The 25,527-nt window shown below is 41.8% G+C and overlaps 1 protein-coding gene across 2 annotated transcripts in view; it reads right to left on the minus strand.

The window, feature by feature from the left end:
- The window catches only part of LOC139172308 (myosin-16), a 67,044-nt gene that overhangs the window by 4,426 nt on the left and 37,091 nt on the right, over nt 1–25,527 (minus strand). For both annotated transcript variants that reach the window (XM_070761271.1, XM_070761272.1), the window contains exons 22-41: nt 24,969–25,142; nt 23,302–23,529; nt 22,482–22,586; nt 21,783–21,869; nt 20,682–20,827; nt 20,068–20,158; nt 19,074–19,130; nt 18,067–18,153; nt 17,517–17,762; nt 15,954–16,071; nt 13,335–13,462; nt 12,099–12,295; nt 10,347–10,479; nt 7,967–8,183; nt 6,224–6,360; nt 5,067–5,170; nt 3,031–3,223; nt 2,706–2,909; nt 1,417–1,542; nt 486–656 (exon numbers count right to left, since the gene is read on the minus strand). In XM_070761271.1, the coding sequence (XP_070617372.1) occupies nt 486–656; nt 1,417–1,542; nt 2,706–2,909; nt 3,031–3,223; nt 5,067–5,170; nt 6,224–6,360; nt 7,967–8,183; nt 10,347–10,479; nt 12,099–12,295; nt 13,335–13,462; nt 15,954–16,071; nt 17,517–17,762; nt 18,067–18,153; nt 19,074–19,130; nt 20,068–20,158; nt 20,682–20,827; nt 21,783–21,869; nt 22,482–22,586; nt 23,302–23,529; nt 24,969–25,142 (2,949 nt within the window). The remainder of the gene's footprint in view (nt 1–485; nt 657–1,416; nt 1,543–2,705; nt 2,910–3,030; nt 3,224–5,066; nt 5,171–6,223; nt 6,361–7,966; nt 8,184–10,346; nt 10,480–12,098; nt 12,296–13,334; nt 13,463–15,953; nt 16,072–17,516; nt 17,763–18,066; nt 18,154–19,073; nt 19,131–20,067; nt 20,159–20,681; nt 20,828–21,782; nt 21,870–22,481; nt 22,587–23,301; nt 23,530–24,968; nt 25,143–25,527) is intronic.

A 25,527-nucleotide genomic window follows, 5' to 3' on the forward strand; every position in this document is an offset into this window, starting at 1 on the left:
TAACAACAGTAACAAAAAACAGCATGTAAATCCAATACTAAAACAACTAAAAACCCTTATTGTAAAACCAAACTTCCATACATACAAACATACCATACATTAATTGTAAAGGCCTAGAGGGAAAGAATATCTCAGTTCCCCCATACCTGACGGCAGAGGTGGGTTTTAAGGAGCTTATGAAAGGCAAGGAGGGTGGGGGCAATTCTAATCTCCGGGGGGAGTTGGTTCCAGAGGGCCGGGGCCGCCACAGAGAAGGCTTTTCCCCTGGGCCCCGCCAAACGACATTGTTTTGTTGACGGGACCCGGAGGAGGCCCACTCTGTGGGACCTAACCGGTCGCTGGGATTCGTGCGGCAGAAGGCGGTCCCAGAGATACCCTGGTACATTGCACCGGTAGCAGCAGTAAATAGGGAATCCCGCCTGGTGGGAAGTGTTAGGAACTGGACATTGGATGGAAGGGGGAGAAGGGAGAGAAGAGGTTCTTACCCGAGCCTCCAGCTTCATGATGGTCCTCTTCCCACCCTTCAAAGCCAGTTGCTCAGCTTCTTCCATCTTGACCTGCAGGTCCTTGATGGTGATTTCGTAGTTCTTCTTGATCTTCTCCAAGTGCATGGAGTGGTCTTGTTCCTGGCGCAGTTCTTCAGCCATGCGGGTGGCCTGGAGGGAATGAAACAAAAGGGGGACCGAACTTCAACTAGCTGTTATAATTTGAAATTTGAATTTTGAAAGCACCGAGAGAAAGATTTGCAGGCCCCTGAGCTTGTCCGTCCGTGTGTCAGGCCATAACCATCATGTTGAGTTGGAGACTTTGGCCTGCCACAAGTAGAATAGTACTGTGGGAATTGGTTGCATGAGAAGGAAAAGTACTAGCCGCAATTAATTCTTTGCAAAGATTCAAGGTCGTTACAAGGTGGGTAAAAAAATAAACAATAAAATTAAGATAAATAAATAAATCAAATAGAATTTTAAAAAATAAAACAAATGACATGAAATAAAGAAAATGAAAAAGAAAAAAGAAAACAAGAAGAAATAAAATAGAATAAAAAATAAGAAAATGAAATAAAACAGAAAATTAAAAAATGAAAGAAAACAAAAGAAGAAAAGAAATTTAAAAAATAAAAAAGATTGGTGAATAATAAAAAATAAAATAATAAATAAAATGCATAATAGAAAAGAAAATAATAGAAGAAATGAAATGAAATATAATAAATAAAATGAAAAATGAAAACAGAAAAGAAAATCATAAAAAGAAAAGAAAATAATAAAAATAAAAGAAAAATGAAATAAAATAAAATAAAATGAGATAAGAGAAAATAATAATCATCGTATAATAAAATAAAAATAAAATAAAAAGGCTCTGTCCTCCAAAGGAATACCCCAAAGAAGTTTTGTTCCAAATCCAGAGCCACAAACTCACATCCATCATGGCTTTCTTTGCTCTCTCATCCGCTGATCGGAATTCGCTGATGAGTTCTTCGTGTTCGTTGGTTATGCGCGTAAGGTCAGATTCCAACTTCCGTTTGATCACTAGCAAGCTCTGGTTCTGCAGAAGGAAGAGGAGACGTCAAAGTAGGACCGATTAAACCAGAGGGAGCTCAAGCTATGTACCATGAACCCTCCATCAGGATGGCCAACCACAGCCATGTTTCCATAGTCAAAGCTACAAAGTTGTCAAAACTTTCATTGCACGGTCCAGTCTGAATTGGTCAACGGGGACCAAGTTTTAGTCTTCCAAACTTTGGGACTTAGGTTGGAGCCCATCAATGGTGAGATTCAAATTTTTCTTTTCTTTTTTTTAAAAAAATATTCTTTATTAATTTTCCGCAATTTAAAAAGAAAATTCAAACATAGATACCAAAAAGTCAAAGAAAATAAATTAAAAAGTTAAAAAATAAACAAATCCAAAATATGTACAACTATAAATGTTAAAGGCGCAATACATATTACAGTAAATTGTGTCAAATATATATACAATGCCCCCGAAAATAAAGGGAACACTTAAACAACACAATATAACTCCAAGTAAATCAAACTTCTGTCCACTTAGGAAGCAACACTGATGGACAATCAATTTCACATGTTGTCAACACATTCAACTTTGTACAGAACAAAGTATTCAATGAGAATATTTCATTCATTCAGATCTAGGATGTGTTCTTTGAGTGTTCCTTTAATTTTTTTGAGCAATATACATATACAGTGATCCCTCATTTTTCGCTGGGGATGCGTTCCAAGACCACCCATGAAAAACAAATTTCCGTGAAGTAGAGGAAAGATAATTTTTTTTATGTATTTAAGGAGTATTTGGACTTTTAAAACCCACCCTTTGCATTAAACAGTCATTCTATAATGTTTCTCAGCTGGAACTACATGTGATATCCTACCAGTTTCTTTAATAGAATACAGTAGTACTGTAGAAGAATTGTATGGATTTTTAACGGATTTAAAATTTTCACTTTGTTTTAATGGATTTAAGCCCCCTTCGAAAACCTGTGAAGTAGCAAATCCGCGAAAGATGAACCGCGAAGTAGCGAGGGATTACGGTACCATTTTTCTACTTCACTATATAAATTGTCTATGGAGTCTACGGCATACAAATCTAAATAATAATAATAATAATAATAATAATAATAATAATAATAATAATAGTAATAATAATAAATTGGTCTTCCCCGTGAGAGATGGAGGCTATGGAGGTTGACTCACTTGAACATTGAGCTCGTTGTGTCTTTCGGAGACATCCACCAATTCTTGCTCGATGAGCTTGCGCGAGCGTTCGCTGCCCTCCAGGCCGGTGCGCACTTCTTCCAGTTCCGTCTGGAGAAGACTGAGCCGGCGCTCTTGAAGGTTGTACTGCTCCCTCAACTCTTCATGTTGACGGGCATCTTCATCCATCTGCATTTGTATGTCCTGGAGGCAGAAAAAGTGTCAGAAGCCCAGACTTAGTCTGTGCCAGGAATGGGTTCCTCGTCGTTTGTTTTTGCTCTTCTCTCTTCCACCACCACCACCCACTTCCTGTTCCTTCTCTCACCTTGATCTGTTGCTGGAGTTTCTTCAAGGTCTTGACCAGCTCACTGTTGTTCTTATTGGCATGGTCAAGCTGAATCTCCATTTCATTCAGGTCGGTCTCCATCTTCTTTTTCAGCCGCAGGGCCTCGGCTCGGCCCTTGGCCTCCAGTTCCAGGCTCGACTGCAGGGATTCAATGCCACGTTGGTAGTTCTTCCTACAGAGGTGAGCAGAAGTCATTGTCAGGCCTCATGGTCCATCTAGTCTGCCCTCATACTGTGTCCTGTATTTTATCTTAGGACGGATAAATGTTTATCCCAGGCATGTTTAAATTCAGTTCCTGTGGATTTACCAACCACGTCTGCTGGAAGTTTGTTCCACGCATCTACTACTCTTTCAGTAAAATAATATTTTGTCACGTTGCTTCTGATCTATCCCCCAACTAACTTCAGATTGTGTCCCCTTGTTCTTGTGTTCACTTTCCTATTAAAAACACTTCCCTCCTGAACCTTATTTAACCCTTTAATGTATTTAAATGTTTCGATCATGTCCCCCCTTTTCCCTTCTGTCCTCCAGACTATACAGATTGAGTTCATTAAATCTTTCCTGATAGGTTTCATGCTTAAGACCTTCCACCATTTTTTAGCCCATTTTTGTAGCCCATCACCATTCCGGACGCAATTCAAAGTGTTGGTTATGACCTATAAAGCCCTACATGGCATTGGACCAGATTATTTTCAGGACCGCCTCCTGCCGCATGAGTCCCAGCGACTGGTCAGGTCCCACAGAGTCGGGACCGTCAGATAGACAATGTTTCTTGGCTGGGCCTAGGGGAAAAGCCTTCTCTGTGGTGGCCCCGGTCCTCTCGAATCAGCTCCCCACAGAGATTCATACTGTCCCCACCCTTCTCACCTTCCGCAAGAGTCTAAAGACTCATTTATGCTACCAGGCTTAGGGCCACTAAACTCTAACCCCCTGGCCAACTAATGTGTTGTGAGTAAGTCGATTGAATGGGAATCAGTGTCTTTTTATGGTTCTTGGGTATCTAAGACTATTAATGGAAATTAATCGGATTCAGGACGTTATATATTGTTTAGTTATATGTTGAGTCCTCGGAGAGAGGCGACATAAAAGTCTACTATGATATCTGGACAATGTGGTATAAATGAATAAGGAAAAGGAAAGCTAATTTACAATGAAAATGTTTATGCTGTAAGAATATGGATGTTTATTATTGTTATTAGAAACACAGAAACGTAGAAGACTGATGGCAGAAAAAGACCTCATGATCCATCTAGTCTGCCCTTATACTATTTTCTGTATTTTATCTTAGGATGGATCTATGTTTATGCCAGGCATGTTTAAATTCAGTTACTGTGGATTTACCAACCACGTCTGCTGGAAGTTTGTTCCAAGCATCTACTACTCTTTCAGTGAAATAATATTTTCTCATGTTTCCTTTGATCTTTTCCCCCAACTAACTTCAGATTGTGTCCCCTTGTTCTTGTGTTCACTTTCCTATTAAAAACACTTCCCTCCTGGACCTTATTTAACCCTTTAACATGTTTAAATGTTTTGATCATGTCCCCCCTTTTCCTTCTGTCCTCCAGACTATGCAGATGGAGTTCATGAAGTCTTTCCTGATACGTTTTATGCTTAAGACCTTACACCATTCTTGTAGCCCGTCTTTGGACCCTTTCAATTTTGTCATTTTTGTTATTATTATTATTGTTGTTGTTGTTGTTATTATTATTATTATTATTATTATTTATTAGATTTGTATGCCACCCCTCTGCTATAAGAAGATATAGTCTGTGGATACGAATGCAAAATTTGGAGGTCGACTTGAAAAATATCTATTTGTATTTTGGTTCATGTCTGTTTATATGCTGCGTTTGTGGTTTTTTTAATGTATAAAATTCAATTTAATTTTTTTTTTTTAAAGTCCAATAAATAAATAAATTAGGGTGATAATGGGAATTGTGGCACCAGTTTGGAGGCAGTCTAGGTGAGGATGATGGGAGGCGAATCTCACAATATACGGAGAACAGGCTTCAAACCTTGTGGCTTCAAATTCTTCTTCTTTCTCATGGATTCTCCTGTCAATGTCTGCTTTCACCTGGGCCAGCTCCAATTGAATGCGGATCAGCTTGCTCTCTTCCACCTGTTCAGCAAACAAAGGAGGAGGACCATGGCCTCAGTTTCCCCCAAACAGGAGACCCAGCGCTCTTCTCCTGGAAAGCTTTTGTGTGACCTTGAGAGTCTGAAACCTTGGGCCCACTTCCCTGAGACAAGGATGCATGGATGACAGAGGGGAGCCAGAATTGCTAAGCCAACAGAACATAAGAAGAGCCATGCTGAATTGGGCCAAAGCCCATTGAGTCCAGCATTCTGTGTCACACCAATTGTCCATTGGGGATCTTGAGCAGAAAGAGAAGGCAAAACCCTCCCTTTCCCTTGACCCCCCAACAAATGGTACCCAAGGGAACCATGTCTGCCTCAATCAACATAGAGGCAGCACTTGGAAGAGGAAGGAAGGAAGGAAGGAAGGAGGGAGGGAAGGAAGGAAGGAAGGAAGGAAGGAAGGAAGGAAGGAAGGAAGGAAGGAAAAATAGGGAGGGAGGGAGGGACAAGGAAGGAATTAACGTAAGAACATAAGAAGAGCCATGCTGAATCGGGCCAAAGTCCATCGAGTCCAACATTCTGTGTCACACCAATTGTCCATGGGGATCTTGAGCAGAAAGAGAAGGCAAGACCCTCCCTTTCCCTTGACCCCCAACAAATGGTACCCAAGGGAACCCTGCCTGCCTCAACCAACATAGAGGTGGCACATGGACATCTGTTTCAATAACCACCGATACACTCGGCATCCATGAATCTGTCCCATCCTGCCTTGAAGCTCTCCAGGCTGACAGCTGTCACGACCTCTTCTGGAAGGGAATTCCATCAACCTCTGGGTGGAGAAATATTTCCCTTGATTTGTCCTCACTTTCTTACCTATGAGCTTTGGTGAGGGCCCCCTCGTCCTAGTATTGTGTGATGGAGAAAGAATTTTTCTCTATCCACCTTTTCTATCCCATGCATGATTTTACACGCTTCGATCAAGTCACCTCTTCAACACCGTCTTTCAAGGCGTCGCAACCTGGTTTCATAACGGAGGGGCTCCATTTCCTTGATCATTCTTGCTGCCCAACCATGCTACCATGTTCAACATTACCTCCAGGGAAGATTCAGCTTCCTCCAAGGCCATCTGAAGCTCGTCTTTTTCAATTTCCAACTTCTTTTTCATCTTCTGCAGCTCGTGGACACTTCTTCCTCCCTCACCCAACTGGTCAATAAGGTCCTTGATTTCCTCTGAATGAAAGAAAAGAAAAAGGATGCATGTACAGATATTTATTCAAGGTGACCACAGGCTGTCAGAAATAAGATCGTGCAGAATGCAGCTGCGAGAGCAATCATGGGCTTTCCCAAATATGCCCATGTCACACCAACACTCCGCAGTCTGCATTGGTTGCCGATCAGTTTCCGGTCACAATTCAAAGTGTTAGTTATGACCTATAAAGCCCTTCATGGCACCGGACCAGAATATCTCCAGGACCGCCTTCTGCCGCACGAATCCCAGCGACCAATTAGGTCCCACAGAGTGGGCCTTCTCCGGGTCCCGTCAACTAAACAATGTCGTTTGGCGGGGGCCCAGGGGAAGAGCCTTCTCTGTGGCGGCCCCGGCCCTCTGGAACCAACTCCCCCCAGAGATTAGAATAGCTCCCACCCTTCTTGCCTTTCGCAAGCTTCTTAAAACCCACCTTTGTCGTCAGGCATGGGGGAACTGAGATATTCTTTCCCCCTCGGCTTCCACAATTTATGTATGGTACGTTTGTATGTATGATTGGTTTTTAAAATAAGGGTTTTTAGCTTCTTTAGTATTGGATTGTCGCACGTTGTTTTTATTACTGTTGTTAGCAGCCCCGAGTCTACGGAGAGGGGCGGCATACAAATCCAATAAAATGAAATGAAATGAAATGAAAAGAGCGGTCAAGTTATTTCCCAAAAGCACTGGAAGGCAAGACCAGAAACAATGGATGGAAACTTCTTCAAGGGAGAAGCAACCTCCCACAACTTCCTAGCAGTGAGGACAATTAACCAGTTGCCTCCAGAAGTTGTGGGTGCTTCATCGCTGGAGGCTTTGGAGAAGAGGTTGGACAGTCATTTGCTCAGAATGGTACTTAGGATCTCCTGCCTGAGCAGGAGGTTGGACTACTAGGAGACCTTCAAGATCCCTTCCAGCTATATTCTAATTATTATTGTTGTTGGAAATCAGCTGGGAAAGTCACAAAAAGCGATCACGTGACCCTGGGGCTTTTAGGATACTTGGCGCTTTCCAAGGTCCTGAATTTTGATCCCAGGACAGCAGGGATGCTGCGATGACCCTCAGCACGAGAACTGGTTGTAAGTCAACTTTTAAAATGACATTTATTTTCTATCTATCTATCTATCTATCTATCTATCTATCTATCTATCTATCTATCTATTTATCATCTATCTATCATCTATCTATCTACCGGTATCTATCTTTCTACCGGTATCTATCTATCTATCTATCTATCTATCTATCTATCTATCTATCTATCTATCTATCTATCTATCTTTCTACAGATATCTATCTATCTATCTATCTATCTATCTATCTATCTATCTATCTATCTATCTATCTATCTATCATCTATCTATCATCTATCTATCTACCGGTATCTATCTATCTACCGGTATCTATCTATCTATCTATCTATCTATCTATCTATCTATCTATCTATCTATCTATCTATCTGTCACTGACACTGTCTGGTTGACGGGACCCAGAGAAGGCCGACTCTGTGGGACCTAACCGGCTGCTTGGGGTACATTATAACTTCAAGTGGTTGCTTAACAAGCAGTTGTTTGTTGAACACTACGCTGAACTCACCCTGAAGAGTCTTGTTGTCCTTCTTCACGGATTCCAGCTGCTCCAATGCTTCCTCATAGGCCGTCTTGAGCTTGAAATTCTCCGTCATGTACATGCGGCATTCCTTCTGGGAATTGTCCACCTCCAACTGGAGCTCCTCACACTTCTGCTGCCATTCGGCCAGCATCTTGTCAAAGGCCCGTTGCTTCTTATCCAGGGCTGCACAGGCTGCGTTGGACTGGGAAGGAGAAGAAGACAAAGCATCACCCTCAACGTTGATCTCCACCTCTGTGGATCTCGCTTGCACTCCTAGCCTTGTCTCTCAGGCAGTGAGGGTGAACCTTTTTTTCCAAAAGAGCATGGATACATGCTATTGCACATGTGTGAGTGCCCACACCCATAATTCAATGCCTGGGGAGGGCAAAAACAGCTTCCCCCATCCTCCGGAAGCCCTCTGGAGGTCAGAAACGGACTGTTTTCCAACTTTTAGTGGGCCCAGTAGGCTCGCGTTTCACCCTCCCCAGCGCCAAAGCCTCTGTCCGAGCCAAAAATCAGCTGGCTGGTGCACACATGCACGTTGGAGCAGAGCTAGGGCAATGGCTTGCGTGCCATCAGATATGGCTCCGCGTGCCACCTGTGGCACCCGTGCCAAAGGTTTGCCATCCCTGCTCTAGGGCTTCATCATTCTGATGGCTCAGACAGGCACATCAGAATCATAGAATCATAGAAACATGGAATCATGGAATCATAGAAACATGGAATTATAGAATCATAGAATCATGGAATCATAGAATCATGGAATCATAGAAACATGGAATTATAGAGTCATAGAATCATGGAATCATAGAAACATGGAATCATGGAATCATGGAATCATGGAATCATAGAAACATGGAATTATAGAATCATGGAATCATGGAATCATAGAATCATGGAATTATGGAATCATGGAATCATGGAATCATAGAAACATGGAATTATAGAATCATAGAATCATGGAATCATAGAATCATGGAATCATAGAAACATGGAATTATAGAGTCATAGAATCATGGAATCATAGAAACATGGAATCATGGAATCATGGAATCATGGAATCATAGAAACATGGAATTATAGAGTCATAGAATCATGGAATCATAGAAACATGGAATCATGGAATCATGGAATCATGGAATCATGGAATCATGGAATTATGGAATCATGGAATCATGGAATCATAGAAACATGGAATTATAGAATCATAGAATCATGGAATCATAGAATCATGGAATCATAGAAACATGGAATTATAGAGTCATAGAATCATGGAATCATAGAAACATGGAATCATGGAATCATGGAATCATAGAAACATGGAATTATAGAGTCATAGAATCATGGAATCATAGAAACATGGAATCATGGAATCATGGAATCATGGAATCATAGAAACATGGAATTATAGAATCATGGAATCATGGAATCATAGAAACATGGAATTATGGAATCATGGAATCATGGAATCATAGAAACATGGAATTATAGAATCATAGAATCATGGAATCATAGAATCATGGAATCATAGAAACATGGAATTATAGAGTCATAGAATCATGGAATCATAGAAACATGGAATCATAGAATCATGGAATCACGGAATCATGGAATCATAGAAACATGGAATTATGGAATCATGGAATCATGGAATCATAGAATCATGGAATCATAGAAACATGTCATTATAGAATCATGGAATCATGGAATCATAGAATCATGGAATCATAGAAACATGGAATTATAGAGTCATAGAATCATGGAATCATAGAAACATGGAAACATGGAATCATGGAATCACGGAATCATAGAATCATAGAGCTGGAAGGGACCTCCAGGGTCATCAGGTCCAACCCCCTGCTCAATGCAGGATTCATTAAACCATCCCAGAAAGATGACTGTCCAGTCTCTGTTTGAAGACCTCCAGTGAAGGCGAGCCCACCACCTCCTGTGGCAAACTGTTCCACCAGTTTATCGCCCTTACCGCTAGAAAGATTTTTTCTGCTATCTCATCTAAATTGACTCCCTTACAGTTTCATTCCATTGTTTCTAGTCCTTCCATGGGCTAATGAGAACAATGCTGACCCCTCTGCTCTGTGACAGCCCTTCAGATATTTGTAGACAGTTATCAAGTCTCCTCTCGGTCTTCTCCTTTGCAGACTAAACATCTTTAGATCCTTTAGCCGTTCCTCATAGGACGTGGTTTCCAGACCACTCGCCATCCTTGTAACTCTCCTTTGAACTTGCTCTCGTTTATCAATGTCCTTTTTAAATTGGGCCCCCCAGAACGGAACACAGTATTCCAAGTGTGGCCATACCAATTACTGTAGAGAGGAATAATTTAGTTTAACGCTTGGTATTTTACCTTTTCAAGATCCAAAGTTAGATCTTCCACTTCCATCTGGAGCTTCTGCTTGTACTTTTCCATGCTGGCCACCCGAGCTTGGGCCGTTTCGGCTGCTTCTTCGGCTTCCTGAAGACGGGCGGTCAGTTTTCTCCTGCAAGCAGACCCCAAAACAAGAAAAAGAAAATATCCCAGATATGAGTTGGGTCAAATGACGACGCTAGCCTTCTAGATATGACTGAACTTCTCAGAATCCTGGTCCTAGACCAGAGATGGCTTTGTGTGTGCATGAAAGCCTCCTGAACCCTGAGGACGGCAAAAAATGGCCCAACGGGCCAACTGGAAGTTTGGAAATGAACGTCCGGTTTATTATTATTCATTTATTAATTGGATTTCTACGCTGCCCCTCTCTGAAGACTCGGGGCAGCTTACAACATAGGAAAGGACAGTAAATCACAATAAAATCAATCCAATTAATTAAAATTACAAGACAATCTAAAATCCCTGATTAAATTAAGAATCTATTATTATTATTATTATTATTATTATTATTATTACAACAAATCTAATAATTGAAATCTACTAAAAATCACTACTAAAATCCCATATATAATAAAATCAATCAGCCAATTCATTCACAATCACAATCACACCCATTCAGACAACAATCACACATAATATTTGTCGGCCAGGGAACTGAGATCTAATCACCCCAAGCCTGGCAGCATAAATGAGTCTTAAGACTCTTGCGGAAGGTGAGGAGGGTGGGGGCAGTGCGAATCTCTGGGGGCAGCTGATTACAGAGGGCCGGGGCCCCCACAGAGAAGGCTCTTCCCCTAGGCCTCGCCAAGCGACATTGTTTGGTTGGTGGGACCTGGAGAAGGCCGACTCTGTGGGACCTGACCGGTCGCTGGGATTCATGTGGCAGAAGGCGGTCCAAGTTGGGTTTTCCTAAACCCTGGGGATGGCGAAAAACGGCCCAACGCGCCAACCGGAAGTTGATTTCCAAACTTCCTGTTTGTTTGTTTGTTTGTTTGTTTGTTTGTTTACTTATTTACTTACTTACTTACTTACTTACTTACTTACTTACTTACTTACTTACTTACTTACTTACTTACTTACTTACTTACTTACTTACTTACTTACTTATGATTTGTATGCCGCCCCTCTCCGTAGACTCGGGGCGGCTCACAACACAATAGAAACAGTTCATGACAAATCTAATAATTTACAATTTAAAATATTTAAAAACCCCATTATTAAGCAGACATACATACAAGCATACCATACATAAATTGTATAGGCCCGGGGGAGATATCTCAGTTCCCCCATGCCTGACGACAAAGGTGGGTTTTAAGAAGTTTACGAAAGGCAAGGAGGGTGGGGGCAGTTCTAATCTCTGGGGGGGAGCTGGTTCCAGAGAGTCGGGGCCACCACAGAGAAGGCTCTTCCCCTGGGGCCCGCCAACCGACATCGTTTAGTTGATGGGACCCGGAGAAGGCCCACTCTGTGGGACCTAATCGGTCGCTGGGATTCGTGTGGCAGAAGGCGGTCCCGGAGATATTCTGGTCCGATGCCATGAAGGGCTTTATAGGTCATAATCAACACTTTGAATTGTGACCGGAAATTGATCGGCAACCAATGCAGACTGCGGAGTGTTGGTGTAACATGGGCATACCTTGGGAAGCCCGTGATTGCTCTCGCAGCTGCATTTTGCTATAGGTTCGCCACCACGGTCCTAGACCTACCAACGTGCTCTACCACGTTACTCACTTAGTCTCTTCCAGCTCCTCTGTTCTCTGAATAGCATCGGTTTCATATTTGGTCCTCCAGGTTGTAACTTCGGTGTTGAGCTTGGAGACCAAGCGTTGGAGCTCAGCTTTGCTGGTTTGCTCTTCTTCCAGCTGCTCCTTGATCAAATCCAAGTCGTGCTTGGTGTTGGCCAGACTGACCACTGCAGCGCTGCGGGCCTAAAGAAAGCCATAGTTGTAGTTGATTAATATACAGTGGTGCCTCTACCTAAGAACGCCTCTACTTAAGAACTTTTCTAGATAAGAACCGGGTGTTCAAGATTTTTTTGCCTCTTCTTAAGAAACATTTTCTACTTAAGAACCCGAGCCCGGAAATATTTCCCAGGAAATTTGAGAGTGGCACGAAGGCCCGGCCATTCCCCCTTTAATCCTGGTCATCTGGGCTGCCAGAGGAGCCTTTCGGTGGTGCTTAAGGAGGCTTTGGCAGCCCAGAGCGAATGAAGCATTTTCCTTTCTCTGGGCACTTGGAGAGGGAATAAACCTCTGCCCGCATCCAGAGAAAAGAAATGCTCCCTTCGCTCTGGGCAGCGACTGTCCTCCTCTTCTTCCTCTTCCTCCTCCCACCCAAATTCCGAGCTTTTATTTCTTTCCTAATGGGTTTGCACGCATTATTTGCTTTTACATTGATTCCTAAGGGAAAAATTACTTCTATTTACAAACTTTTCTACTTAAGAATGTGATCACGAAATTATGGAGCAAAATCAGGACCTGGATATTTGAAATTACGGAAATCAACCTCTTATTTAAGCCAGAGATCTTTTTATTAGGGATAATAGATATGAAAATAAAGAAAAAAGACTACTATATAATTCAACACATTATAACAGCAAGCAGAATAACAATAGCCCAAAATTGGAAAAGAGAAGAGGTACCAACAGACAGAGACCTGATTAAAAAAATATTTGACAGCGCCGAGTTCGATTCCTTAACACAAAAATTGAAAGACAACACGGAAACAAAAAATATAACTACATGGGATAAGTTCTATAAGTGGATCAATGCAAGGGAGAGAGATATGGAAAGAAATAAAAATAAAATAAAATAAAAAACAAAAACAAAGAACGGAATAGAGACACTTATTTAACAACTACAACACTTTATTTATTCGCGGACTCCTTTTCAGGGACCAAAATCTCTCTTATAAAGAGAAATAAATAAATTTTAACAAGCAGGTGGATCCATCGGGCCAAGAACCTACCTTGGACTCTTCGTCCAGCTGTCGCTTGAAGTCGTCCACTTGGGAAGTGAGGGATGTCTTGACCCGAAGGACTTGATTGAGCCGTGTCTGACTTTCTTCGTGCTCGCGGCTCAGCTCATTGTTCTCAGCTGCAGCGGAAGGGTTAAAAGAGGAACGGAGGAGAACTGGATTATTGATTGATTGATTTCTTTGTTGTTTTTACATTAAGTCTATACTGTTAAGTCTTTAATTTCAATACATGTTGTTAATCTAATGCTGCCTCCTTAGTCTAGTTCTGTCATCTCTCTCAAGGCGTAGGGGTTTATTCAGTACTAAAGGCTTTGCTCAGTGTTCTTGTTAATCTAAATTAGCACAGTCTGTCATGGTTTATCAAAAGCTTACGTTTTCCAGAGATATAAATCATGCCATATTTCAATCATGCAGGTTGTCCAAAAGCACTTATTTTCCACTATATTTCAGGAACTGACACATTAGCTATTTACACAATTCTAACAATGGCAGATTCATAACTTTTTCCCCAAGAATTTCTTCTCTTCGTTTTGTGAATCTCCGGAACCTAAGATTTTACCCATGGGCTGTCAGATATCCCCCCCATTATCTGAAGATGAACCACTTTCCATGCTAACTTCTAAATCATTGTCACCTATGCTCTCATCCCCACTGCTTTCTGATAACCTTCTTAAACCAGGATAAGCTAAAACCTCAGTTTCCTCGTCCTCAGAGTCTAATACTTCTTGAGGGCAAGGAACACTCACAACAGACACCATTTCACCCCTGGACTGGACCAATATATATAAGAGCAGGACTGAAATTTCCAGTGTGTTTGTGTATGTTTCTGATCAGTAGAATAGATGCAAAAATCTTTGTTTTGCCTCTATTTTTTTTCTTCTATGGCTGAGCTACGCCTCATCTACAATGCAGCCCGTAACTTTGGCCTGTTCCTTGCTTTGAGCTGGCAGGAAATTGAGCATCAAGATTTGGCAATGAATTCGCCCAAGTTCGGCAATGCAGTCGGAGGAACACAAAACGAGACAAGATAAATGAAGCCTGGCCTTCAAAGGTCGCCCATCGCGCATCTAACTTTTTACAAAAAAGGAGAAACACAATTTCTCTGAGGTATGAATGAAAAAACGAAAGACACGAAGACATGACAATGAAGGGCATGAGGCTGGGACTGCTAGTGGCCAGGGTGAACATTTGTTAAAGTTGGATAGCTCAATAAAACGAAACAAAATACTAGAAACATAGAAGATTGACGGCAGAAAAAGACCTCATGGTCCATCTCGTCTGCCCTTATGCTATTTCCTGTATTTTATCTTAGGATGGATATGTGTTTATCCCAGGCATGTTTAAATTCAGTGACTGTGGATTTACCAACCACGTCTGCTGGAAGTTTGTTCCATGCATCTACTACTCTTTCAGCAAAATAATATTTTCTCACGTAGCTTCTAATCGTTCCCCGAACTCATCTCGGATTGTGCCACCTTGTTCACTTTCCTATTAAAAACACTTCCCTCCTGAACCTTATTTAACCCTTCAACATATTTAAATGTTTCGATCATGTCCCCCCTTTTCCTTCTGTCCTCCAGACTATGCAGATTGAGTTCATTAAGTCTTTCCTGATACGTTTTATGCTTAAGACCTTCCACCATTCTTGTAGCCCGTCTTTGGACCCGTTCAATTTTATCAATATCTTTTTGTAGGTGAGGTCTCCAGAACTGGACACAGTACTGTATTCCAAATGGGGTCTCACCAGCACTCTATACTAACCTTAGAATGGCAAGAAAAAGATGATACTGAATATTACAAAATACGGGACAAGTGTCATGACTGGTTGAATAAAAAAAAATATTTAAAAACATAAACCTCACATAAATACTACCCATTACTTACAAGAAATACTGAATCCATTTACAGATACGTAATCTTACAATCCTATTGCAAAGAATGGTTTAGAAAAACAGCCTCATGTACAAAATGCAAAAACAGCTACTCAAAACAGCTACCCAAAGGCTGTGAAATTAATGACCGTCAACATATTCGTTGACCCTGTTTCTTTCTCTTTTTTTCATTCTCTTTCCTTTCTTTTCTTTATGCCTTCTCTTTCTCTTCTCTTTTCTTCCTTCCTTTTGTTTTGCTTGTTTTTGTAATTGTGTTTGATTATTCTTTTTGTCTGTTTTTTATATGCAAATAACCAATAAAGATATTTTTTAATTAAAAAAACAAACCCCGAAAACAAAATGAGCCGAGGTGGCGCAGTGGGTAGATTGCAGTATTGCAGATCATTAAAGCTGACTGTAGATCTGCAGGTCAGCGGTTCAAATCTCATCCCCGGCTCAAGGTTGACTCAACCTTCCATCTTTCCGAGGTGGGTCAAATGAGGACCGGATTGTGGGGGCCATAGGCTAGCTCTGTTAAAAAGTGCTATTACTAACATTTTGTAAGCCGCCCTGAGTCTAAGGAGAAGGGTGGCATTAAAAAACAAATAAATAAGTGAATGAATGAATGAATGAATGAATCAATCAATCAATCAATCAATCAACCAACCAACCAACCAACCAACCAACCAACCAATCAATACGATAATGGAACTCTGGAGAGCGCCCAAGGAAATCCAACCTTGGAGTCTGTTCCTGATGGCGTTGGTTTCAGCTTGATTCCTTTCCATCTCAGCCAGTCGGGCGTTGACTTCAGCTAGGTTGTCCTCCAATCTCCGGACATGAGCTTCTGCATTAATCTACCAGGATGTAGAGGAGAAGACAACGTCAAAAAAACTCAAGAGTTCCTGGTTACATTTCAACAATAGAATAGAAGAGAATTCTTTCTTGGCCAAGTGTGATTGGACACACAAGGAATTTGTCTTTGGTGCCGATGCTCTCAGTGGACATTAAAGAAAAAGAGACATTTGTCAAGAATCAGGATTTGTTAAGAATCAGAATGTAATAGTTTTGGGTTGAAAGGATGCGACAAAATGGACAATGCAAAATTGGTATAGGTACATGGTGGACCATATTCAATTTGAAATTATGGATAAAAGGATAAATTCGGATAATGAAACTGAATTGGGACAACTGATGGGACGGTGGGACAAGGTAAGACGATATATGATGAGCAGAATCCGAGACCAAGCTACAAGAAATAAATTGGAATCACTCTATAATATGTAAATAGATATATTGCTCTTGGGTCAAGTGGACTATATAAGAAACACCCCCGATTTGGTGGTGGGGTATGTGTGTGTGTCTGGGTGGTGGGCACATTTCACCATGCACTGTTTTATGTTGTGTGTATATTAAACTTGTTAAAAATTAATAAAAATATTTTTTTAAAAAAGAAAAGAATCAGAACCAGCCTCTTCAACCAGGTGTAAATAACTAGCATGGCAAAGAGGAGAGGCTAGTTGAGGATATTTGGACCGGGAGTCACTGCTCACAGTCACTCATGCCCTCATCACCTCAAGGCTCGACTACTGTAATGCTCTCTACATGGGGCTACCTTTGAAAAGTGTTCGGAAACATCAGATCGTGCAGAATGCAGCTGCGAGAGCTATCATGGGCTTTCCTAAATATGCCCATGTCACACCAACACTCCGCAGTCTGCATTGGTTGCCGATCAGTTTCCGGTCACAATTCCAAGTGTTGGTTATGACCTATAAAGCCCTTCATGGCATGGGACCAGATTATCTCAGGGATCGTCTTCTGCTGCACGAATCCCAGCGACCAGTAAGGTCCCACAGAGTGGATCTTCTCCAGGTTCCGTCAAGTAAGCAATGTCGCCTGGCGGGACCCAGGGGAAGAGCCTTCTCTGTGGCGGCCCCGGCCCTCTGGAACCAACTCCCCCCAGGGATTAGAATTGCCCCCCACCCTCCTTGCTTTTCATAAGCAACTTAAAACCCACCTCTGCCGCCAGGCATGGAGGAATTGAGATTCCCTTTCCCCCTAGGCCTTTACAATTCTATGCATGGTATGTATGTATGTATGTTTGTTTTTTATATTAATAGATTTTTAATCATTTCTAATACCAAATTACTGTTGTACACTGTTTTATTGTCGCTGTTAGCCGCCTCGAGTCTCTGGAGAGGGGCGGCATACAAATCCAATAAATAAATAAAATAAATAAATAAATAATCTCACAATAGTACAGTACTCAGTGGTGGATTGATACTGTACACGTTCATCGTACCTTAGATTTCTGGACGTTTTCCATGCTGCTGCTGAGATCATCAATCTCGGCCTTCATGACCTGCTTGTCTTTCTCCAACTTGGATTTGACCCTCTGCAAGCTCTCCAGGTGTTCCGTCATCTCGGCCATCGCGTCGGTGTGCTTCTTGCGCAGGGTGGAAGCGGTGGCTTCGCTCTGCAAGGCGGCTTCTTCCAGTTCTCGGCGGAGTTTAAGGAGCTCGGCCTCCCGTTTGCGGTTCTGATCAATCTGGGCGCAGAGAGAAGAAGAGAGGGAATAAGAGCCCAGCATCCCCCTCTCTTTGAACATCATCAACGCTGCTCGGATGTGGTCCCCAACGTTGTCTGACACACCGTTACTTCCAGCGCTTGAAATCCCCTTCCCCATTTTTCCAATGACCCTTCCCCATCCTTTTTAACCATTTAAACTTAATAAACTTTCTTTTAAAAAAACCAGAGAGAGATGGCTGGAGGATGCGTTCTTTTGAGGCTCAGTTTCTCAGCATGTGAAATGGGCACAACCATCATCTATCTTGACTGGTGTATGTTTATACCTGAGCGGTGGTGGCTCCTCCAGCTTCTTCAAGTCTGTCGGTGAGCTCTTCCAGTTCCCGGGAGAGGTCACTGCGTTGCTTCTCTATCTAAAAACAAGATATTAATATTAGTTTCTTTTGTTAAATGTTTATGCTATTCATCTCCCTTATAGGGTGATTGCAGTTGGGAGCATAGTTCCCTCTAAGCTGAGCAGTGAGCAATCGCTCACTTAAAAATCATCATCAACTCAGAGTTTTTCAAACCTGCCCAGAAGCCGAGAGGGAAAAAGTGAGAGGGAAAGAGTGCCGCCCAGTCCCGAAGGGACTGCCGCTCAGACACTATACTTTTCCGCTACACCAGAAAAAAAATTAGAGGGGACATTGGTTGGGAGTATAAAATTTCTTTATTTCTTTCTTTCTTTCTTTCTTTCTTTCTTTCTTCCTTCCTCTCTTCCTCCCTTCCTTCCATCCTTCCTTCTCTCCTCTCCCTTTGTTTCTTTCATTCTCTTTCTCTCTCCATCGTTCTTTCTTTCTCTCTCCCTTCTTTCTTTCTTTCTCTCTCGGTCCCCCTTCCTTCCTTCCTTCCTTCCTTCCTTCTCTCTATTCTCCCTTTGTTTGTTTCTCTCTCTCTCTCTTTCTTTCCTTCCTTCCTTCCCTCTTTGTCCCTCTTTCTTTATTTCTTTCTTTCTTTCTCTCTCTCTCTCTCTCTTTCCTTCCTTCCTTCTTTCCCTCTCGGTCCCTCTTTCTTTCTTTCTTTCTTTCTTTTTACATCTGCAAAACAGGCTGATTTGAACTTCTACCATGTTTCAATGTAATTGGAAATTCTCAAAATGTTCAAAAGAGCCCTAAAAACAAATGATTTCCAAACTCCAGGTGGGATGTTTCAAACATGACCCGGAGAATTTTAGAAACGATGCGGTTTTAAAATATTTTGCACAGTCTTCCTCCAAACTGCTTTGGAACCAGGATAGCCATTGCTGTCTTGAACTGAATGGGCCCCTTCTTTGATTATGGAGAAACAGATTTACCTTCGCCCTTATGGACCGCTCCGCTTCCAGCTCTTCCTCCAATTCTTCAATTCGAGCCTATTAAAAGCAAAAACACCATGAGATGCGAAGAAAAGTTGCAGGAACTGGGCCTGGCTAGTTTAATGAAAAGAAGGACAGTGGGTGACATGATAGCCGTCTTCGAATATCTCAGAGGCTGCCCAGAACAAGAAGCAATGGGTGGAAACCAAACAAGGAAAGATGTAACTTAGAACTAAGGAGAAATTTCCTGACAGTCAGAACGGTTGATCAGTGGAACTGCTTGCCTCCAGAAGTCGTGAATGCCCCAACACTGGAGGTTTTTAAGCAGATGTTGGATAACCATCTGTGTGAAGGATGCTGCAACGTTCTACCTGTCAATGACTACTTCAGCTTCAATCGCAACAGCACAAGAGCACGCAACAGATTCAAACTTAATATTAACCGCTCCAAACTTGACTGTAAAAAATATGACTTCAGCAACCGAGTTGTCGAAGCGTGGAACTCATTACTTGACTCAGTAGTGTCAACCCCTAACCCCCAACATTTTTCCCTTAGACTATCCACAATTGACCTCTCCAGGTTCCTAAGAGGGTCAGTAAGGGGCGTGCATAAGTGCACCAGTGTGCCTTCCGTCCCCTGTCCAATTGTCTCTCCTATATCTCCTATATCTTTTCTTCCATTCATATATCTTTTCCTCTATTCTTCATTGACATATTTTATTCTTATATCTTTTCTTCTATCCTTTCTTTGATATATATTACTATATGTTTATTCTCTTCAATGCGTATTGTGTATTGAACTAACAAACTAACTAACTAACTAACTAAACAAACAATCAAACAAACAATCTCTTAAATGTTTTCTTTCATGGTCAAAGTAGTTTGAAATCCTAAGAGTAGCCAAATCTGGATGGGAACAGGGGACTGGATACTGTTAGCCAAACATGATTGGCGGAAGGAGACAAATCATGTCCGTCGGTCTTTCTCTCCCCTACCTGGTGTTCCTTCAGTTTTCTTTGAAGGGTGGAATTAAGTGCCTGCTCATCTTCCAACTTGGAGCTGATGGAATTGATCTCCATATCTCTCCTGGAAACAAACACACATCAGGCTTATTCAAAGACTCTGTGGCAGGGAAGGGCTTATTTTGTGGGCGTGGCTTGCTGACCATGTGACCAGGTGGGAGTGGCTTGATGTTCATGTGACTGAGGGATGGCTTAAAGGTCATGTGACTGGCTTAAAGGTGGCCAACTTGACATCACGCATTACCTGGTAAGCCCATGACTGCTCTCGCAGCTGCATTCTGCACGATCTGAAGTTTCCGAACACTTTTCAAAGGTAGCCCCATGTAGAGAGCGTTACAGTAGTCGAGCCTCGAGGTGATGAGGGCATGAGTGACTGTGAGCAGTGAGTCCCGGTCCAGATAGGGCCGCAACTGGTGCACCAGGCGAACCTGGGCAAACGCCCCCCTCGCCACAGCTGAAAGGTGTTTCTCTAATGTGAGCTGTGGATCGAGGAGGATGCCCAAATCTAATAACTTGAATTGACTTGAATTGAAATGGTTGGTCCTACAAACCAAGAGTTGACGCAGAAGGTGGACCTGGCCGCTTACTTTTTCACCACCTCTTCCAAATCCAGCTTCGACCTCTCCATTTCGTTCAGGTTCTCGATGGTCATCTTCAAGTCACCCTCCGCTTTGCGCCGGGCTTTTTCAACCTCAGCTCGGATTTTCTTCTCTTGTTCCCAGTTGTCTTCCAACTGGTCGAGAGACAAGCCAAAAGAACCAGAGATTAAAAAAGGAACCATTGACCAACGCAACCAAGGAAACCTAGAACTGTACAAAAAAAATCACCTTGATGCAAAAAAAAAAAAAGGGGGGATATCTTTCTTGTGTTTTAACCATGCTTATGTTTTTATTTTATTCTTTTTTCTTTTTCTCTTTTCCTTTTTGTTTTTTTCCCCCGTGTTGTTGTGGTTGTTTATTATTGCTCGGTATGTTCGAATCTGAACGTATACTTGTAAAGATATTGTATATGCTTGTGTTTTTATACACAATAAACTTTTTCTAAAAAATTACAAAAGAGAAGAAAAGATATCCTTTAATACTAGTGTGTAGATCTTTTTGGTTTTTTTTTTGTTTGTAGGTATTATTTTTTGTTTTATTTTTTGTATGTATATATGTATTTCTTTTTTTTTAATGTATATAACTTAATAAAAATTATTTTTAAGAAAAGATAAAGAAGTTTGGAGGCCAAACCATATAATAAATGGTTAAGAGAACTAAATACATCTATTTTAATGAAGAGCAGGGCTAGGGGCAGTCTTCCAAGGGGCTGTCACAGAGAAGAGGAGGGTCAATTTATTCTCCAAAGCCCCTGAAGGCAGAACAAGAAGCAACGGATGGAAACTAACCAAGGAGAAACCCAACCTAGAACTAAGGAGAAATTTCCTGACCATGAGAACAATTAATCAGTGCAACAACCTGCCTTCAGAAGTTGTGGGTGCTCTAACACTAAGAGGTGTTTAAGAACTGGTCAACGAATATTCCAGGAGAGAATAAGGACTCCTGCCTTGGGCAGTGGGTTGGACTAGACGATCTCCAAGACCCTTTCCAGCCCTACCATTTGTAAAAAGGCCACTGCAATCTCTCTATAAAAGCCCCTTGGTTGAACGTCTACTCCAAACCTCCATGGAAGGAGAAGTCAATGCTGACCTCGTGTATCTGGGTGCTGAGTTTACTGTTGGTTTTGGTCAGATGGTTCACTCTGTCTTCCTCAGCTTGAAGGTCGTCGAGCGTTTTCTGCAGGAAAGGGGTGGCATAGAAATTGAATGAATAATAATAATAATAATAATAATAATAATAATAATAATAATAGCAGTAGTAGTAATAATAGTAATAATAATAATAATATCCAGCATCGTGATCTCATTTGCAGTGTTGTATTGATGAGGATGAGGATGATGATAATAATAATAATAATAATTAATTAATAATAATAAATAAATCTAAGCCCTATTGCTATTGCAGATTAACTCTGCCCACTGCCAGGAGTTCGATCCTGACTGGCTCAAGGTTGACTCAGCCTTCCATCCTTCTGAGATGGGTCAAATGAGGACCCAGATTGTTGGGGGCAAGAGGCTGACTCTGTAAACAGGCTGCAAAGCACTGTGTATAACTCTAAGGGCGATTGCTATTGCTATTAATGAACATGGTGAAAAGGGTAGAAAATCAGGCCTGCCTCACTTAATAACCACATCAATTAGTCCCAATTGTGGTTGTAAGTTGAGGCTGTGATGTCTTCGTATAGCGTAAATCTTTGCCTTGACGGAAAGGTTGGGTTCTGGCCTATAAAATCCATTGGATGAACCTTGAGCTTATGTGAGTCAATGAAAAGAAGAAGATCCTTCTCACCTGGTGTAGCTCATCCAGGGCTCTTTTCTCCTTTTGGAGTTTGGCAACCGAGTCATCCCTGGCTTGCAGGTCACCGGTCAAAGTTCGGACCCTGTGATCGAGAGCCTTGAAAGAAGCAAGAGACATTCATACAGAATCACCCATTGTGAACAGATGATTGATCTAAAATACATAGTTAGGAAAAAAGAAGGAAAAAGAGAAAGAAAGAAAGAAAGAAAGAAAGAGGAAGGGAGGGAGAAAGAAAGAAAAAGAAAGAGAGAAAGAGAGAGAGAAGGGAAGGAAAAGAGGGAAGGCAGAAAGCAAAAGAAGGAAGGAAGGAAAAAGAAAGCGAGAAAGAAAGAAAGAAAGAAAGGAAAAAGAAAGAAAGGGAAAAAAAGAGAGAAAGAAAGGAAAAGGGGGAAGGAGCAAAGCAAAACAGGAAGGAAAGAAGGAAGGAAAAAGAAAGAGAGCTAAACAAAGAAGGAAAGAAAAAAGAGAAAGGAAGAAAAAGAAAGGAAGGAAAAGAGGGAAGGAGGAAGGCAAAGGAAGAAGGAAGATGGGAAACAGGAAAAGAAAGAAAAGAGGAAGAAAGATGATGGGGAAAAAATAAAAGGAAGGAAGAAAAGAAAGGATGGAAGGGAAAAAGGGAAGGAAAGAAGGAAGATAGACAGAAAAAGGAAGAGAAGGAGGAGAAAGGGAAAGGAGACATAGTCTGATCCATCTAATGTATGAATAAGTCATGGCTGGTATGACCCTGCTGGGAAGATCTCACTTCCAGAACCAACAAAGACCAACCCAAAACGTTCCTTCAAAGGACCACCCCCAATGACAAAATGCTTACTTGTTTCTCTTTTTCCGTCTTAGCCAACGTGGTCTCCAGCCCCTCCAGGTCTCGCTTGAGATCATTAAGTTCGGCTTCCAACTTGCGCTTGTGGGCACTCAAGGAGGCTGCTGAGCTTTCCTCCTCCTCCAGGCGTTCCTTCATGTCCGAAATCTGGCTCTCCAATTCCATCTTGGCCTTCATCATTTGGGTGAGGCGCTCTTCCGCGTCAATCAGGTTCTCTTGTTCCTGAAAGAGGAACCAGAGGAAATACTGGAGTTCTCTTTGTTGTTCTTACCGAATGACCATCTAGAGGAGGTAGCAGCCTCACTGGCTTTCAAAAAAAAAGGTTGGGTGAAACTATGGGACTGAGCAAAGGGGACATTTGTAACTCAGGGCTGAACTGTGGATTCCTAGGTGCTCTCTAAATGTGGTATCAAACTAGCTAGATATCATCTGTCTGTCTGTCTGTCTGACTGTCTGTCTGTCTGTCTATCTATCGATCTATCATCTAACTAGCTAGATATCATCTAAATAAATCCAATAAATGAAATCTATTTATCTATCTATCTATCTATCTGTCATCTGTCTGTCTATCTGTCTATCTGTCTGTCTATCTATCTATTTATCTATCTATCTATCTATCTATCTATCTATCTGTTTGTCTGTCTGTCATCTGTCTGTCTGTCTGTATGTATGTCCGTCCGTCCGTCCGTCCGTCCGTCCGTCCGTCCGTCCGTCCATCCATCCATCCATCCATCCATCCATCTATCTATCTATCTATCTATCTATCTATCTATCTATATCTACAGTATCTATCTATCTATCTATCTATCTATCTATCTATCTATCTATCTATCTATCTATCTAACTAACTAACTAACTAACTAACTAACTAACTAACTAACTAGCTAGATATCATTTGTCTGTCTGTCTGTCTATCTATCTATCATGTAACTAGCTAGATATCATTTGTCTGTCTGTCTGTCTATCTATCTATCCACATCTATCTATCTATCTATCTATCTATCTATCTATCTATCTATCTATCTATCTATCTATCTATCTATCTATCTATCTATCTATCTATGCAGATCCCTGTGGGCAGCTGATTCCAGAGAGCCGGGGCCGCCACAGAGAAGGCTCTTCCACTAGGCCCCACCAGACGACATTGCTTAGCTGACGGGACCTGGAAAAGTCCGATTCTGTGGGAGCTGACCGGTCGCTGGGACACATGAGGCAGAAGACGATCCAGTACGTAATCTGGTCCGATGCCATGTAGGGCTTTATAGGTCATAATCGATACTTTAAATTGCACTTGGAGATTAATCGGCAGCCAATGCAGCTCGTAGAGTGTTCTACTGACATGGGCATCTCTCGGGAGGTCCATGATTGCTCTTACGGCTGCATTCTTTACTACCAGCATTCTCCAAACAGTCTTCAAAGGTAGCCCCATGCAAAGAGCATTGGTGGAAGTCATGGAGATCAATGACTATTCCCCTTAATGCTGTACAAATGGTTCTGCCCTCGGCCGCAACCATTCTGTGAAACTGCCTACCGTCCAAAATATCTCCAACCCCACCAACTTCTGGAGACCACTCCTCAATATTTTCATTCAAAGCTTATGATGGTCCCCAAGCCAACGGAAGTTGTGCATTCTTCTTCAAGGATGAATCTAGTAGACTCACAGCCTGCAGTTGGATGGTCAAATCATTCTTCTCTTGGCTAAGGGTGGCCATCTTCTCCTCCAACTCCTTGATGCGGTCCATGAGTTCCTGAGTTTTGGACATGGCATTGCGCAACTCTTCCTCCTTTTCTTTCATCTCTTCCTCCTGGCGGGCCACGTTCAGCAGAGGTTTCACCTACAGGTGGGAACCAAAGTAGATGATGAAGCCCTCATAACATAGTCATTGTTCTGAGTGTTCCTTGCCAACCTCAGGAAGTATCAGACTCTGAGGATGAGGAAACAGAGGTCTTAGCTTATCCTGGTTTAAGAAGGTTATCAGAAGGCAGTGGGGACGAGAGCGTAGGTGACAATGATTTAGATTAGATTAGATTTATTGGATTTATATGCCGCCCCTCTCCGCAAACTCGGGGTGGCTCACAACAATAATAAAAAACAGCACAGTACATAATACCAAATCCAATGCCCACCAATCTAATTACAATTTAAAATTAGTAATTTCATAAAAACAATCCCAGTATATATAAAAAACAGGCACACAGTCAATCAACAGAACAACATGG

This window comes from Erythrolamprus reginae, chromosome 9, assembly GCF_031021105.1.
Source record: "Erythrolamprus reginae isolate rEryReg1 chromosome 9, rEryReg1.hap1, whole genome shotgun sequence".
Taxonomy (NCBI): domain Eukaryota; kingdom Metazoa; phylum Chordata; class Lepidosauria; order Squamata; family Dipsadidae; genus Erythrolamprus; species Erythrolamprus reginae.